This window comes from Tenrec ecaudatus, chromosome 13 (assembly GCF_050624435.1).
Source record: "Tenrec ecaudatus isolate mTenEca1 chromosome 13, mTenEca1.hap1, whole genome shotgun sequence".
Lineage (NCBI taxonomy): Eukaryota > Metazoa > Chordata > Mammalia > Afrosoricida > Tenrecidae > Tenrec > Tenrec ecaudatus.
Genome location: NC_134542.1, coordinates 20,299,567 through 20,316,322, shown reverse-complemented (window position 1 = coordinate 20,316,322; position 16,756 = coordinate 20,299,567). Strand labels below are relative to the sequence as shown.

General features: G+C 49.6%; 1 protein-coding gene across 2 annotated transcripts in view; it reads left to right on the top strand.

Moving 5' to 3' along the window:
* The first annotated feature begins 227 nt into the window (after positions 1-227).
* ARPC2 (actin related protein 2/3 complex subunit 2) overlaps positions 228-16,756 on the top strand; it is a 33,303-nt gene continuing 16,774 nt past the window's right edge. Inside the window, exons 1-4 of one of the 2 annotated variants that reach the window (XM_075530205.1) lie at positions 228-348; positions 564-645; positions 8,906-8,940; positions 10,418-10,530. In XM_075530205.1, coding sequence (XP_075386320.1) covers positions 572-645; positions 8,906-8,940; positions 10,418-10,530 — 222 coding nt within the window. In that variant the 5' untranslated portion in view covers positions 228-348; positions 564-571. Of the gene's footprint in view, positions 349-429; positions 646-8,905; positions 8,941-10,417; positions 10,531-16,756 lie in introns of those variants that run through there. The other variant, XM_075530206.1, reaches the window with a different exon arrangement.

The following is a 16,756-nucleotide window of genomic DNA, read 5'->3' as shown; positions in this document are numbered from 1 at the left end:
TCAAGTCGGGGGGGACGCGTTGGAATGCGAGCCAGGCCGCAAGGAATGACAGCCGGGAAGCCGGCGGACTCCACACGCCAACAGGCTGGAAAGTGAAAGGGTGCGGAAGGGCGGCGTGAGCGAACCACGCATGCTCAAGCGCAGCCTCCGTCCCTTCGGCGTGCCGGCGTGCGCGTGCACGCGGGGTCGGAGCGGAAATGGCGCCGCGGGGCCGCGCGTCCGGGCGGCGAGCGGAAGTGGGTGTGAGAGCGGAAGTGGCCGGCTAGAGCCGGGGGCTGGGCGGGGACCGGGTTTGTCGGTGAGGCGGCGGCGGCGGCTCGGCAGGCGGGTTCAGGCTTCGGGGGCCAGGTCGGTTGGGTGGCTGGGTGTCTCCACTGTGAGTTGCGTGCGTGGGCCAGCGCGCGTGTCTGCCCCGTCCCCCCGTCCCGGTCCCTCTCCCCTTTCCCCTACCTACTACCCCACCCAGCCCCCCTCCTCCAGGGGCAGCCGGGCCGCTCCCTCCGTCCTTCCCTGCCTTGCCCACCCTCACCCGCCCTCGTTTCTCCTTCCCCTGCCCGGGGCAGCCGCCGCCATGATCCTGCTGGAGGTGAACAACCGCATCATCGAAGAGACGCTCGCGCTCAAGTTCGAGAACGCGGCCGCCGGGTGAGCGCGCGCCGGGGGCCGGGAGGGTGGCCGCGGGGGCAGAGCTGACCCCCGCCGGTCTTCTGGGCCTCGTTCAGGGTCTCCACACCTGGATGAGAGAGGTGGGGGGGTCTGGCGGGTGTGGGGGCCATCCTGGCGGGGGAGACGTGGAGGCGCCTGGGCGCGGTGGGGTGAGGGGCAGAGATGCGTGGGGCGAGGCTCTGAGGGATGCGGAAGCAGTGAGTGGACCGGAGTGCGCGGGCCAAAGGGAGACCTGTGGGGCCGGAGGGCAGCCGGGGCCTGGACTCGCTGGAGGACCTCTTTGCCCTCCGGAGCGAAGAGGGGATCCCATCCCTCTGACGCCCCCGGTATTGTTCTGAACCCCAAGAGAAGTCCATCCGGGATTGGGTTTGGAAGGAGTTTTCAGAGATTCCCCGGCCTGGAGAAAGGACCGAAGATGCAGGCCTGGATCCCCATCGGAGTTCTTTCTCCCCACCCCACCTCCTTCCCGAAAGAGCAAGAGGGAAGACTGGAAGCATGGGCTTCCTTCCCACCGCTTCTGTCTCCCCAGTCAGACCGTGGCTTGCAACCCGGAAAACGTGATCTCTTATGGTTTCCTCCCCCACCCCGACTGTGAGAAGAAATTGGCCTTTTGGGTCCCATCTTTTTCTCAAGCAAAGCTCACAGTCCAGCCATCCACACCCTGTCCTTATCTGTCTCCTGAGATTCTAATGCACCCTTCCCAAACCCTCTAGCCAGTTGTCTGGCTTCTCAATTCCTGTACAAAACACCTGGGCCCATCCAGGGACACACTTCAGGACCTCCAGGCTCTGGAAAGTTCTCTAAGAGCCTTGTTCGAGAACGGGAACTTTGCCGAGGCAGTCTTCTCAATTAACCCAAGCATCGGTTGAAGACAAGCAGGCCCCTCTCCCAGAACTTAATGTGCTTTTCTAATACAATATTTAAAACTTGAGAGGCCAAGGACTTGGCCTTAACCTTCTACTTTCTGGTGGCCTGTGGCCAGTCTCTTTGCCTCATTTCCTCATTTGTGAGCATGGGGCTTCACATCTGGGTTTTGGGTGAGGAACTCCAGGCAACGTGGGAAGTAGTCATAGGAAAGTAAATGCTTGGTGATCCATAGATGGGAGAGAATTGGTGGGGGGGAAATCCTAAGTGAGCGTAATGCACTTGTGGCTTGGAGGCAGTTAAAGAGAGAGCTTTTCAACCCAAGCCTTAAATTGAATATTTTGTGTGTTCTGTCTTTCTTATTATGAGCCCACAGATTTTATCTGTAAAGTGTGACATGCAGAAAATAGTGCTGTTTCCTGCCAGCAACTTGTAGTTGCTTATATTTCAGGCTTGCTTGCTGCTTCGCTTCAGTTTCTCCCACCATTTCCTTTGCATTTACAATAATTCAAGTGAATCAGCCCAGGGTCTTTTTGAAAGGTTACTGGGTACTTTTAAGCGGTGTAGCGCTTAGGAGGAAGTTGAGCTCACTTCTGCATTTTCACAACTGAGCTGAGTGCAGTTTCAAGCCCAGACTAGCAAAGAATGAGGCTGAAGTGGTTCTAACCAGATCCACTGGAGAATTAGAGATGTGTTTCCAAGTAGAGGCCTGTCTCATCTGTAGGAGTGCTCGTGCACATCTGTTTATGTGTTGATCATTTAAATACATCTAAATCCTACTCCCTATCCAGGCAGTGCAGCTGTTTCAGGAGCGTTTATTAAAAGCATGCCCTCAGATCAGGAAGGCGGCATCCCTTAGAACTCCCAGAACCTTTGGTAAATGATGATGGCATTGTACCGATGTTTCGTCTGGGGAGGTGGGGGTGAGCTTTGACTTGCCTTCTGGCCTATCTTCCCCTTTGTGAGTTTCAAAGGGTGGGCACAAACATGCTGTGCTGAAAAGCACTTGGGAAATAATTTGGAAAGAGGCACTGAGACTAGGCCTGTTAAGGCTGGCCTTTTCTGGAATTGCGACTACTCGGGCCCAGCAGAAAAAAGCCAGCTTTAGATCCAGGTGTCCGTTTCCAGGCGTGCCAGTCAAGTGAGGCTGCGGCTAAACAGTTACATATTTGTCCCCGCACATGCCTACACCAGAACTTTCAGCAGGGATGACTAGTGTGGTGATCATAAATATTTATGGCGCACTAGTGGCGTGGTGGTTTCGTGTTGGGCTGCTTAAAGGGAAGGTCGGCAGCTCCTGCAGGAATGAGCTTGACTTTGGTTTTTACCAACACCGGGCAGAGTTCCTATTGGCGACGTTACATTGAAACCAGGGGGTACGATGTATTGGAATGGGAGCTAGAGAGAGGCATTCAAGAAAGTGGCGTGGAAGAGAAAGGCTGCCTTTGAGAGGCACTGGCCAGTGCCTGCTGGGAGAGGTCAGCTCCACCCTGCAGTATGTAGACTTTAGCTCAGCAGATCCAGTAGGGAAAGTATGGTTCAGGATAGTCCTTTCCAGAATGGCTTTTCCAGCTCTGCACCGTCCAGTATGACAGCCACATGTGGCTCTTTAAATCTGAATAAGAATGAATTGGAATGTAATGAGTTGAAAATGGAGTTCCCCTTCAGGCACACTAACTGTCTAGGGCTCGGCTGCCATGTGTGGCTGCTGTCCTGGGCAGTGCAGGTGGAGGAGATGCCCAGGTTGCATGGAATTCTGGCTGTTGGGTGGACAGCAGCACTCTTCTAAAGTTGCTGTCGCTGTAGCCCGACACCGGCTCATGAAGAGACTTGTGGTACATGCAGAAGAATGCAGTTGTGTTTGTTTTCCTTCTGAGGTTGACTTTGTTCTTTTCTTTTAATGCTGTCCCTTAGCTTCTCCTGCTCAGCTCTCTCGGTGCTTGTGACATCCTCCTAAAAGTCTTGATTTCCTTCTGGTAGAGGCGTTCTGTCACCTAACCTTTTAAGTGAGTGCATTTGAGCGGGAGATCCTTTTAATTTGGAGCCAGTTCAGGCAATGTGTGAGATGGGTTCCAAACAAATCGCCCTTTTTTTCCTGCCATACAACTGGGGAAATGGTTTGTTGCTGTGATCCCTATAGCCTTGCAAGCTGATCGTTCCTGGGAAATTGCCTTCCCAGGATGTGACCAGTGGAGGGGTGGGATATTCAGACTGGTAAGTAACCCCTGCTTAGGTCTCAGCCACAGTAAGGCTTTCTCCTTAAGATTTCATAACCCAGCCCCCATGAAAGCCGAAGGAAGAAGGCAAATGAATCGAAGTCTTTTGTGACTGTACACCACCCTTGAGAACATTTTCAGCCACAGCCTGTCCGTGTAACTCAAAGGCTAGAGTTCAATTTTGAGGAAATGCTGTCAGATGAAAATTACTGTTGATTTGAAGTGCATGCTGGCTCCTTGCCACCCCCCCACCCCCCCCATGCAGATTGTGGGGAGCTGAGGCTCGGTGAGGGGGAGTGAAGCTCAGTAAGCCAGCAGTGCCAGTTGGGGTGGGCGAGGACTGTGGGAGGAGAAATTTGAGCAAGGAATAAATTAAATCTTGCTGATACCCTGTTCTTGTTCCCAAAAATACTGCACATGTCCTCAGAGAGACAGTCTGGTTGGAAGTGATTTGGAACTAGGACATGTTCCCCCAGTGTTTAAAAGTAAGTGGCCGGCTTACTGAGGTCTGGGTTGATCCTTTTAGGGATCCGTAGCGTTTCACACTGCTGCCTGCCCTTTGGCCTTGCTACGACCCATAGAGGACGATGCCATTGCTGAGATGACCGCCAGCTCCTTCAGGGCAGGGGCTGTCAATGCCGTCATCTTCGTGGGCGCTGTGTGTGTGTGCACGCGCGCAGCTCAGCACCTATCTTCCTGAAGGAGTGAATGAAGCCAGTGAGAGTGGGTCTTGGTTTCTTCCGGAGCCTGTTGCTTTCCTGGCGTTGTGTGAATCTGCTTTTTCTCCTTGGCCTCCATAATTTGAGATACAGCTTAGAAGAGAGTGGACTGACTACCTGTTAGATGATGGAGGTCCTTTTTGTATACATTGCTCAGGAAGGGAGATGAGGGCCTTGTGAAGGCTCTAAAGGAGATTGATCTGAAATTTATAGAGTGAGAAGAATTCAGTAATTTCTCTAGTCCCACTCATGGGTGGAATAACCTAAAGAGGGAATTGGATCCTCGGATGTATTCGGAAGTGAAAACTCTGAAGTCCTTAATGAGAAAAGATACGTACTAGTGCAGTCGTCAGGCCCCTCAGTATTGACTGGTAAATGACCTTCCAGAAGCTTCCTCGGAAGTAAAGGGCAGAAGGCTGTTTTTTTCTCCACGATTTTAAGAATAGCTCTTGAAACCCCTCTGAATAAACTAAATGCATCTGAAGACCTGAGGCATCAGGTCTGTTCAGACCATAACTCTTAAGAAGCCACCCGTTCTGGTGACCTAGACAATACAGCAATCTGGCAACTACGAGGAACTTCTGTTCCTCCTTGGACTACTGCTAACCCAGCCCCTGCTGCTGGCCGTTACCCAGACCCAGACCTCTCCCAGCCACCGCTTCAAAGTGTGGCTGCCTCCAGCGCCATCTCAAAGGAGCGAAACAAGTTTATTCCTCAACTTCTGTGTACCAGGCCCTGTGTCAGACCCTTTACAGGGGTTTTATTTTGTCTCAAAGTGTGCAGTAACTCCCAGTCAAGAATGAGAACATTGGTGTTCCCTGGCACTTGAGGGCGTAAACCTTTATTGGCTTGATAGGTACCATCAAGTTCACTCTGACTCACAAGGACCCACCCCATGTATCAGAGGAGAACTGCCCCTGTAGCGTTGGCTGGGCTGTCGTTTTGGAAGAAGCAGATCCCCAGGTGGGTCTGAACCACAGTTAAGTTCTAGCTTGTGGTTCAAGGTTCATCACTTAACTATTGCACCCCAAGGTGCCTTATTTATGAGAAGCGACTATGTGAAAGGAGCCCCGGAGTGCTGTGGGTTAGTCGTTGGGCTTCTGGCTGCTCTCTGGAGGAAGGTGAGGTGGTCTGCTGCACGAAGGCAGTCTCGGAAACCCTGCCTAGAGTCGCATGAGTCAGAATGGCCCCCGGGGCCGCGGGCTGGGCTGGTTTCCTCTGTGCTGGGTGTGCTGTACTGGTCATCCCTGACCACCTGCGTGATGAGGCGCGCTCAGAACATGGTGACATTTGTGTGACACACTGAGATAAGTCATACTGCTACCTAAAGGCTAATGGTGTGGGCTCAGTGCATATGTGACTTACTTGAAAAATGCTGGTTCGGAAACTCCATATGCAAGGGGGCTTCAGAAACTCTGTGGGAAAAGTTCATCTCATGCAGTTTTCCACAAGCTTTTGGGGTTCCCTCCTATCTTACTTTGTCTTCCCACCAACCTTGCACAGTAGGGGTTTTACACTCCATTTCGCAAAAGAGGAACTGGAAGCCCGGCGACATTTGAGTAGTAGTTGAATAGCCAACTCTAAAGTTGGAGAAACTTGTTTGTTGTTGTTTCGTTTCATTTTATTTTGTTTTCCCTCCGATTAAAGTCATCCCAGCATCTGCAGCGTTAGCTGATGATAGAATGGTAAATTAAGCCAACCCCGGATCTCTTGGGTCTCCGTGGTACACTTCCCACCAGACCAGTCTTAACTCCCCTGCATGTGATTTTAAATCACAGAAGTCCCTAGCAAACACTTGGTCTTGGAGTTGAGAGGCCATCCGTGGTGGAAGATTGCAGGCGCGGTAGCTTAGTACCCGGGTCCTTGATGAGGCACAGAGTTCCTGGACCTCGAATTCCCAGGGCACTACTAAAGTCGCTCCTTCAGCCGAATACGCTCCTCAGCAGTTTCCTCCCCCCTCTCCAGCCTACGGTACAGCCATAAACAGTAAACTAAAATATTAATGGTAGGTTTTGGACAAATATTCCAAAGGTAGCAGGCCACTTAGTATCGATCTCCGGGACTTCTCCCATTGGGAAACTGTACTCCGGGAACTTTAGCCTAGAGAAATGCCATATTCTAGGGACTCGAGGCATGTTTGCAGCTTAGGTTCGGGGCCTAAGGTTATGTGTAGTTTCAGATCTGGTGACGAAGTGGGGCAGGGAGGGGCTTCGGCCCTTGCATTGCTGCAGTTAGCACCTACTGGCTTAACGTACATACTAAACTGGGGGCTAGAGCCTTTTTAGCCTCTGCCCTGACTCTTCGCTCAGCCAGACTTCCCCAGGAGAATGTGTCTCCGTGCTCCCTCCTGTTGAGTTGCCCCTCAGTCTTTTCTCTCAGGTGGGCCGCAGATGGATATGTTGGCTTCTTCTCAGTGGTTGGGCTCTAGAGGTGAGGAATAGTTTTTAGCCTGGCCACAGTTTGGAAATGACAAAGCAATTTAATTTTTTTCTCTTTTTTAACTGAAAATTTACAGAACAGATCATTCGTTTTCATCCTACAGTGTATGTATGCACATTGTGTATGAATTCATCCATTTTAACCACCTCGGTGGACCATCACTTATCCCACTTCCTCCCAGTGTTTCCTGTCCCCAACCAACCCTCTGTCCTTGAGCAGTGCTGCCCTTTGGATGGCAGAGGGTAGCTTACTCTAACACCGACTGGAATGAGTCCCCTTCCACGCAGGAAGGATGACTCCGAGCCATACTTGGGGTCCCACTGACCTTGAGATCTGTGCCACGTTTTTCTCCTGCTCTGTCCAGAACCTTCTCTTGGGGTCCTTTGCAGGACAGTCAGTAGTGGCACCATCGAGTGCTGACCTCAGAGTGTGGTGACTGATGTTTTGCTGGCCTGTCCATCCATTGGACTAATTGTTGCATGTGGCTTGTGATTTTCATCCTACTTCTTTCCTCCAGATGGGGAGAAACCAATATTTACACCTTTTGATAGCCGCTTTGCAATTTGACTTTTCCATTCCGTCTGTCCAGTGTATTCTGCGCTCACTGCCTCCCCGTAAACCCACTTATTGCTTCCATTCTTAGAGACACTCAAAACACTGCCTAAGTCACAGCTGGATAGCTTCGAAGAAGCGGCGTGGAACTGTATGTGTGAGTCACCCAGGGAGATTGTTTAGTAGGACCAACATATGCTTAATAAAGCCAGCTTCCTTGAAGAGTGATGCTTGGCCTCTGCGTCCGCTGCTTAAGAGTCATAGCCGTGCATGTGTTCCGTTACTTCCCAGCCACCCTGGGGGACCCTCAGCCTCGGGGGGTCTTACAGCTGTGGGAGCAGAGACGGTGTCAAAAGGTGTTCTTGATTGTGAGGACGGAAGCAGGTTGGGCAAGAATACATGTGAATGTATGTGTATATTGTCTGCCATAAAACCAAGTGGTGTTGGGCCGCTTGTTCGTAGCTAAAGTGCTTCTGTTTCCCGCCATTGGGTTTGAGAAGGCGGCAGAGGCATGTGGCTGTTGTTGTGTGTGGTGGGACGTGTGTCATGGCCTCTAGGTCTGAACTTGGCAGCGTTTAATGGAAGCTCGCGTACCAGCTAAGCTGGGAGTTAACTGAAAGTATTGGGTGCCCATTGCCTTCCAGGATACTGTTCCCTTGTTTTATCTTCAGTAGCTCTGTGAAGTAGCAGGGAGGTTGTATCCTCCCATCTCATAGGTGCAGACCTGAGAAAACAGGTGGAAAGGGGTTCATTTGCTCCAAAACATGACCCTCATTCAAAACGGTACCGTGGGAAAGGAAAGCATGTCTTGACTTTTCTCCTCGGTGTTGTTCTATGCCCCACTTTAAAGCAACCCCAGCTGGGCCAGAGCCAGCCAGGGGTCTTCAGGAAGGAGAGCAGTTGAAAGGGAACTTGAGTGATGTGCAGGGGTCTTAGGGGTTGGGCAGATTGTCCAAAACTTGAAAGTAGAGCTTGCTGCCATGTCTTATGGCAGGAACCCATCCTTTCACTTCTAAGCAAATTGAATCCAGTTTACATTTTTCTTAACAGCTTTCCTGCTCTGTGTAATCCCCTGGCACCACTACCCTCTGGGGGAGGCACTGACCCCAAGATGGCATTTGATGGTTCACATACACAAACCCAAAGTATGTTGTGTTCGCAGAGCATTCCAGGTGGAGGTGTGCTCTCCACTGCTGGCAAGAGATTGGAGCCACAGACAAAACCACTGCCAGGCCCTGCTTGCTTCTTTTCCCGTCCCTTCTTTAAACCAGTCCACGGGTTCAGGTGCCCAGGAAAATGAATTATGTGCTTGAGTCGGCAGTGAGCTAATCAGCTTCCAATTTAGACAGCATGGGCCGATCCTGAGTTAACCTCAGGAGTATTCCAAGTGCCCTTGAATGCTCTCAGCAATAAAGCGAACTTACCTGAGGACTTTGTCTTTTTTTGCAGAAACAAACCCGACGCAGTAGAAGTGACCTTTGCAGGTAAGTGCCTTTATCTCAATGCCTTTAAGAGAAGCCATGGGCCTTAAAAATAGACAAGGTAACTGTTCCTCACGTAAGTGAGGGCCATTGGGCACCATCACTGGCTTGCCTTGTTGAGGGGCCTAGCCCAGCTGATGGCGTCAGGGATCCCGCTCATTCGTGACTGGCGCTGGAGTTAAGAGAACTTTGTAGAGTTAGTTACCTGCTGGTTTTTTTCAATCCAAACTAAAGTTTGTGGTTTGGAAATGCTAAGTTACTAACCAGCTACTGAGGTAGAGTCTCTTTGCCTGACCATAGGGCCGTGAGGAAACATGAGAACGAACGCTAGATTTCAGACAGCCTTGTTTCCGTTTGGGGTTTCTTGTAAAGAGTTATGTGTAGTGATGTGTGCCGTATATACTCTCGTATAGGCCAGGCTGCAGCTTTGAAGTGCTGTGACTTGGAGACCAGGCACTGGCTCTCTTCCCTCTGCCTGCTAATCAATCGGGAGGGCTAGCTCTCCAACTGTGACACTCCCTGAAGCAGTGGGGCTCAGAGCCTCACTCTCCAAGTCCTCTGCGGGAAGATAGAAGCTGTGAGAGGGGAGGCCTATCGACTGGGAGAGAATCTGACAGAAAATCGAATACAGCGTGCGGGCCTTGTTGGGACCCTGAAAGCAAAAGCCCTTCTGGTCTTTATCCTCTCGTGATACAGTCTGAGGGTTTCTTTTGTTTGTTTTTTAAATTATTTTATTAGGGGCTCAAACAACTCTTATCACAATCCACACATACATCCATTGTGTCAAGCACATTTGTACATTTGTTGCCATCATCATTTTCAAAACATTCTCTTACTACTTGAGCCCTTGGTATCAGCTCCACATTTTCCCCCCTACCTCTTCCCCCACCCCCACCACCCTGCCCTCCTTCCCTCATGAACCCTTGATAATTTATAAATTATTATTGTTTCATGCCTTAAGATTGACCGGTGTCTCCCTTCACCCACTTTTCTGTTGTCCATCCTTCTGGGAGGAGGGTATAGGTAGATCGTTGTGATTGGTCCCCCTTTGAGGTGTTTATGGAGGAAACTATATAAATTTTGGAGAGAAGAGGACTTCACCCAAACAAAACCGATTGGCACTTGTTGGTTTTTGTTAAAGCTGCCAGATGAGCATATGGTTTTGTTCCTTCTACCTTTGTCTGTGCATGTTTAACCTGTATCACCATTAAAGTTGTTGCTCTTGTTGGTTGTTGATTTATTTTTCCCCCAATAGTAAGCTGTCAAAAAGGTCTTTCAATTCTTGGGCCACCATAAGGATAGCTTTCTGGTTTAAGAAAAGAGCACACGCAAGAGAGTCAAATGCGCCCCATTCTCCTGAGATGCTTTTGTACCAGAAGGGCTCCTTCCTGTGGCCTGCAACCCGGGGGGAGGGGGCTTAGTGCTTGGCGGTGTTGGTCACCATTCCCGGCTTGAGCAGTCTCCCTTCTTTTGTCCGCAGATTTCGATGGGGTCCTCTATCATATTTCAAATCCCAATGGAGACAAAACGAAAGTGATGGTCAGTATTTCTTTGAAATTCTACAAGGAACTTCAGGCACATGGTGCTGATGAGGTAAGTTCCCCCTCGTTTTCCTTCAGACACTCTTGAGCCCCTCTCCTTTCACCGGGACCCTGCCATTCAGGGAAGAGCCACGGTGCAGAATCCGGTGGAGGCGCTGGTGTCTGGTGGCCTGCCCCTCTGGCCAGAGACTCGTCACTCCATTTCCTTTAATGCCGGAAAGGGCATTTCGCAGAAACAGTTTTGGCTCTTGGCCTGTTTTTTACTCTGGAAAAATAAAGGTGTGTTCTTCAGGCATAATAATTTTATTGAAATCTTGAAGGGGGATACCTTTTTTTTAACCTTTGCCTTTAAAAAAAATTATATTCACAGCAAGGATTTTCTAAGCCAAGGAAACTTAAAAACAACCCGTTGTTCTTAGATACCAGCTAGTCAGTTTTGGCTTGTGACAACTCCTTTGTACAATAGAGTGAAATACCGCCCAGTCCGGCACCTTCCTGCCAAGTGTATATTTGAGGCTATTATTGCAGCTACTGTATCAGTCCATCCCATTGAGGGTCTTCCCGACCCTCTACTTTACTAAGCATGATGTCCTTCAGGGACTGGAATATGAGCCCATGTCTTGCCATCCTCGCTTTGAAGGAGCATTCTGGCTATATTTCTTCCAAGACAGACCTCTTCATTCTTCTGACAATCAGTGGTCTGTCAAGTATTTGGCCAACACTGTTCCTACATGTTAAACCACACAATAGACCCTCGTTCTGTTCAAATGACTACTTTATGGTCTGTGTACAGGTTCAGCATGGGTATAGTTAAATACTCTGGAATTCCCATCGTTTGTTATAATCCATAGTCACTTGTCTTAGTAGACTCAGTAAAACCCAAAGAGATCGTAAACATGTTTTTGTTGGTTTCTGCTTTCAGCCAACGTCCGTTTGACACTAGCAGTGCCGTTTCTTGCTCCCCGTCCACTTTGGACTCTGGCTTGAATTTCTGGCAGTGCGCCGTCAGTATACTGATGTGTCCATTGTTGAGTTAGCTTCAACAGAACTTTACCTGTGTGACAGTATTTGGTAAATCCCACACTGTTGGGTCACCTCTCTGGAGTGGGCCAGTGTGTCGCTCTCTGCCAGTCGGGTGGCTGTGTAGCTGTCTCTGTGTTTCCTTGGTCACAGACACGTGAGCACTTCATGCCTTACCTCTTTCTTGAGAGACATCGCCATTGGAATTCCATGAGTTCCAGGAGCCTTGTGTTTTGTTTTGCCAATGCCTTCAATGCAGCCTGGACTTCTTCCAACTCTTGATCATGTACTGCCTCCTGAGGTGGTTGGTGACTGTGTATTCTTTCCATTGACTTGTGATGCCTTTGTGGCCTCTGCTTTATCCGTTGAGTTCTTCAGACCCGAGGGTTGGCTTTCCCTTCAAATCGTTCAGCTTGAGAAAAGTGACTAACTCCAGGTCTCTGCACAGGCAGTGAGATCCCTCGTCTCCAGGAGCCACACGGACACAGCTTCTGTTCAGCTCTCTCCACCCTTTTTCCACCCAGAGCCTGAGCCGCCTCTTCAATCCATTTTGATCTTCTTTGCAGTCATTCTAATGACCTTTGCTTTCTTCCTGTGTGATGTTTTGGCATCATCCGACAACTCAGCCTGATCCTGGGGTCCTTCGTGTTCTTGTGAAGGTGGCCTCTAAATTCGGGTGGGATATACCCAGGGTCTTGTGTTGGCTCCTGTGGACTTGTAGTCTTCTTCAGCTCCAACTTGAACTTGAAAATGAACAACTGAAGGTTTTCCTCAGCTGACCCCTGGCCTTAATGCTGACTGGTGGTAAGGAGATTTGGCCATGACCGCTTTTCACAGATGTAGTTTATTTTGAGCTCAGCAGACTTCATCTGGTGAGGTCCACACGGGTAGTCGTAGTTTCTGTTGGAAGCCTGTGTCACGCAGTCGCCGGCACCGCAGCCATGTTCTTAAGCTACTAATCATTCTTCCTTGTTTCCACCGTTCCTGTTCCAATTGTCAAGAATTACCAGTGCGTCTCGATTACGTGTGATCAATTTCAGACTAAAGAAGTTGGTAAAATCTTCACCTTTTTTCATCTTTAGCCTTACGAGTGTGGGCAAGTTCCATTAACTTTTAATTGAATTTTCCCATGAACATTTTTAATTCCCCTTGGTGTGGTTGGATTAACCGGTCTTCCTTTGCTGGAAAAAGCAAACCCACCAACATCAAGTGTAGTCTGACTCACATTGACCCTACATAGGGTTTCTGAGACTGTCCCTGAGACTGTCCCTCTCTGCAGGAGCTGGCAGAGAGGCCCATCCTCTTTCTCCTACGAAAGGACTGGTGGGTTTGAACCACTGACTTTGCAGTTAGCAGCCCAACTCTAACCCACAATACCACTGGGACTACTTGAGGTATGTGGATGTTAGCCTGTCACTACAATATTGTACGTCAACATCCATCTGAAGATGCTCTCTTACTGATGCGATGCTGGTCCTTCCCAGTCGATGTGATTATCGGGTGCAAATGTGCAGTACCAGCCCGTCTCAGCTCTTCAAGCATTCCCCTTAAGTCGACTCTTCTTGGAGGAGGCAGCTCATCTTACAGCAGTATTTCTGACAGTGTTGCCCTGCTGTTCATAAGGATTTTGGCAGCCAATCCATCTTTTTTTTTTCTTCCAGAACTAGAGTACCAGATCCTTTTTCTTAGTCTGTAAGCTCCACTAAAACCCGTCTCCCATGGTCACCCTTCTGGTGTGTGGAATGTCAGTGACAGAGTTTCCAGCCTCACAGCAGCCGCCTTAGTGCAGCACACTGACAGGCAGCTGGGAGAAAACAGCCTGGCCCTCCAGAAAAGGAGCCAGTAATACTTGTCTACAGTTGGTACAAAAAAGAGCTATTGTAAGAATGAAAGGGATTCTCTTCCATTTCGGTAACATCATAACGGCAGATGTATCGTTTCTGAAGTGAAGGCACAAATTTACTCTTTAAATTTTTTAATTTTAATTTCATGTTCAGATGTGACCTCTTTAAGACCTCCTCAGCCTTTCTCGGTTTTACAGAAGGATGGCCAGACACTCTGCAACACTTTGCCTCATTCACTGGCTTCTTTGGATAGCTTAATTAGCAGGTTTGGTTCCTGTTGAACTATATTTGCTCTGGGGAAAGCCATTTATGGAAGAAAGAAAACGCTTCTACACCAATGTGTGCCCGTTGTGGTTGGGTCTCAGAGCAGGAAGTATGACTCAGTTCCTGAATCAGTTTTCAAATAGCTTCGTTTCAACTAGCTGGGTTCTCCTGGATGCTGCAGCTCTTTCTGTGGCACATTTCTTTCGGAGCAAGAGTGGTCGCTTTCAAGTTAGAAGTCTGTGTGATGAAAGGCCTGGCTCATCCGTGGCTCACTGCGCTCTGGCATTAAACTAACATTGATATTTTAACCACAGAAGCCTAAGAGCCACAGGTAGTGACTCTCCTTGCTAACACTTTCAAGTGCAGTTGATAGTCCTCCTGACAAAAGTTCAAGAGAAGAATTTGAAATCAGGGTTCTTAATATTTGGAGGGGGCCTGGACATCCCCTTTCAGAAAGGTAGCGGGAAGGAAACAAGCCAGTCGGGGCAGTGTAGCAACGATGAAACATACAACTTTCCTCTAACTCTTAAATGCTTCTCTCTCTCTCTCTCTCTCTCTCTCTCTCTCTCTCTCACACACACACACACACACACACACACACACACACATATGATCCTACTTCTACCTTACAAATCTGGCTAGACCAGAGCATCCAGAGCATGAACACTGATACAGATAGGACCTGTAAACATAGAGAATCCAAGACAGACGATCCCTTCAGGACCAGTGGTGGGAGTGGCAATACCAGGAGGGTGGAAGGAAGGTGGGGTAGAAAGGTGGAACCGGTTACAAGGAGGTACTTACAACCTCCCTGGGGACCAGACGACAGGAAAAAAAGTGGGAAAAGGGAGACATCAGACAGTGTAAGATATGACAAAATAATAATTTATAAATTATCAAGGGTTCGTGGGGAAGTGGGGAGGGAGAAGAAATGAGCTGATACCAAGGGCTCAAGTAGAAAGCAAATGTTTTGAGAATGATGAGGGCAACAAATGTGCTTGACACAACAGATGTATGTATGGATTGTGATAAGAGTTGTACGAGCCCCAATAAAATGATTTTTAAAAAGAAACTTCAGGAAGAACACGTCCTTGGACAGTGTATGAGGGATGCGCCTGTCTATGGAAGCCAGGCTCTTCTCGGACCAGACAAAGCAAGGGGCTCTGCTTACCGGCCCTGCTTTTCAGTTCACCCGGAAGTCACTTCCTGAAAACAATTGTTAAGCATTTGACCAGCCAAAAGAAAATGATCTCTTCATTCTTTGTTCTCTCTCTCTCTCTCTCTCTCTCTCTCTCTCTCTCTCTCACACACACACACTGTAGGTGTAATAATAATTCCCCTTGGGAAGGAAAGGAAATTGTGCACTCAGTGTCTTACTTCCCCTTCCCAGCCTGGGCTTTTCTTAGACGGGAACTGGTGAGCACATTGCTATTCTGGTAGCTGCAAGGGTCACAGCGGCAGCGCCACCCACTCGAGTGTTGGAGCAGAGTACACCGTCAATGGCTTCCTGGGTCGGTTAATCATTGAGCAGCCTGAGATAACTGCAGGGAGCTTGTTGCTTGGTCACAGGCGCTCTTTAAAGCCGGAAGCTCCACTGCTCTGGAAGGGACTGCCAGTGAGGGCTAGGTTGCCGCCACCATCTCCTGGGGTCATGGTGGGCGAGGGAGCCCAAATTGCAAAGTGAATCGTGGTTAAAAGTACTCGTGACAGAGGGAGTTGGAGTTGGCTGTGGTATAAATTTGGCTCTCGGGGCCTGTGAGTTTTCTGAGCATTCACTTAGTAGGCATGGAATTAAATGAAATATCAGGCACTGTGCTTTTCCTCCCAGCCCCAGTAATGCCCCCAGCAGAATGATAGCTCTGGGCAGCAGGCAGGGTAAGTCGTTTGGGACCCGTGAGCCAGCAGTTGCAGCCTCTCGGGTCTCTTGGGAAGCTGTTCTCCCAGTTGTAGTAGGCACTTCCGCCCGTCAGGGAACTGTAGCTGCATGCATCTGAAGAAACTGGCCTCACCTCACTGCCCCCCCCCCCAAGTTCACTTGGAACATATGTGTCCCACACCATTGTAGTGGTGAAACCCATTAATACCCACCCACCCACCCACCCCCTTCACCTGCCTTTCATTCCTGAAAAATTCAAAGCCAAATGCTTGGTCATTGAAAGGGTTTTCATTCTTGTGGGATATTTTGATTACTTTCCCCCCCCAAAAAAAAAAAAAAAACGCTTTAAGAGAGGTGGTATGTAGGATACCTCAAGGGCCTCTCTGCCTCCAACAAACGGGATGCCCTTGAGCCCCTCCCTTCGGTTCCTCTTCCGGACAAGGTACCTCCTAGTGGGCCGGTGGGTGCTCACCACGGAGGAACTTCCGGCACAGACTTAGCCTTTGCATTTATTTGTTTAAAGAAGTGGGATCATTGGGTTCCTGCTTTAAGGCCCATTTGGTTACCCAGGTTTTGCAGGTTGAGAATTTTGCACAACTATGGAAAGCCCCGTCCATCTGGTTGATTGCATCCGTAGATGGGGTTTCTGAGGCTTCGTAAATGGCCGTAGGAGCGGTCAGCCTCATCTTTGTCCACAGAGCAGCTGGTGAGTTTGAGCCCAAGGCCTTGCAGTGAGCAGTCCAGCTCCCCTGGCCCCTTTGCACCTCCATGGAGGTGATCAAATGGGTGCGTGGAGCATTTAGGCAATGGTACTCAGTGGAAGGTGCCCCCTGGCTCTGAGCCCAGCTGCTCACGGAAAAGTGGGTGATGTGAACCCACTGGTGGTTTCTGGCCATCTTCTCCTGTACGGACTGAGGATGGCGGTATCGGGAGAGCCCTTTGACGCAGTTCTGCTCTGTCGTACTGGGTGCACCACCACCACCACTGGTCTCACTCAGACGTTCCTGGCAGCCTGTGACTAATGAAATCCTTTTTTAAATCCTTAAAAACAAGCCTGTGGAATGGGACTAAGTAAAAGTTCATGTGGGGCCAGTGGGGAGATTCACTTTGAATTTGCTGACTTGACTGTCATAAATGAACTAGCGTGAGTTTGGGCTGGGAGTTGGATGCCCCAGAGCAGTCGTGGCCTCCTCCTCCGGGTACCCGTGAGGGTGACGACGATACGCCATGACAAATGCTCCAGAGCAAGAAAGGGTTGCTAGCTTTATTAATAC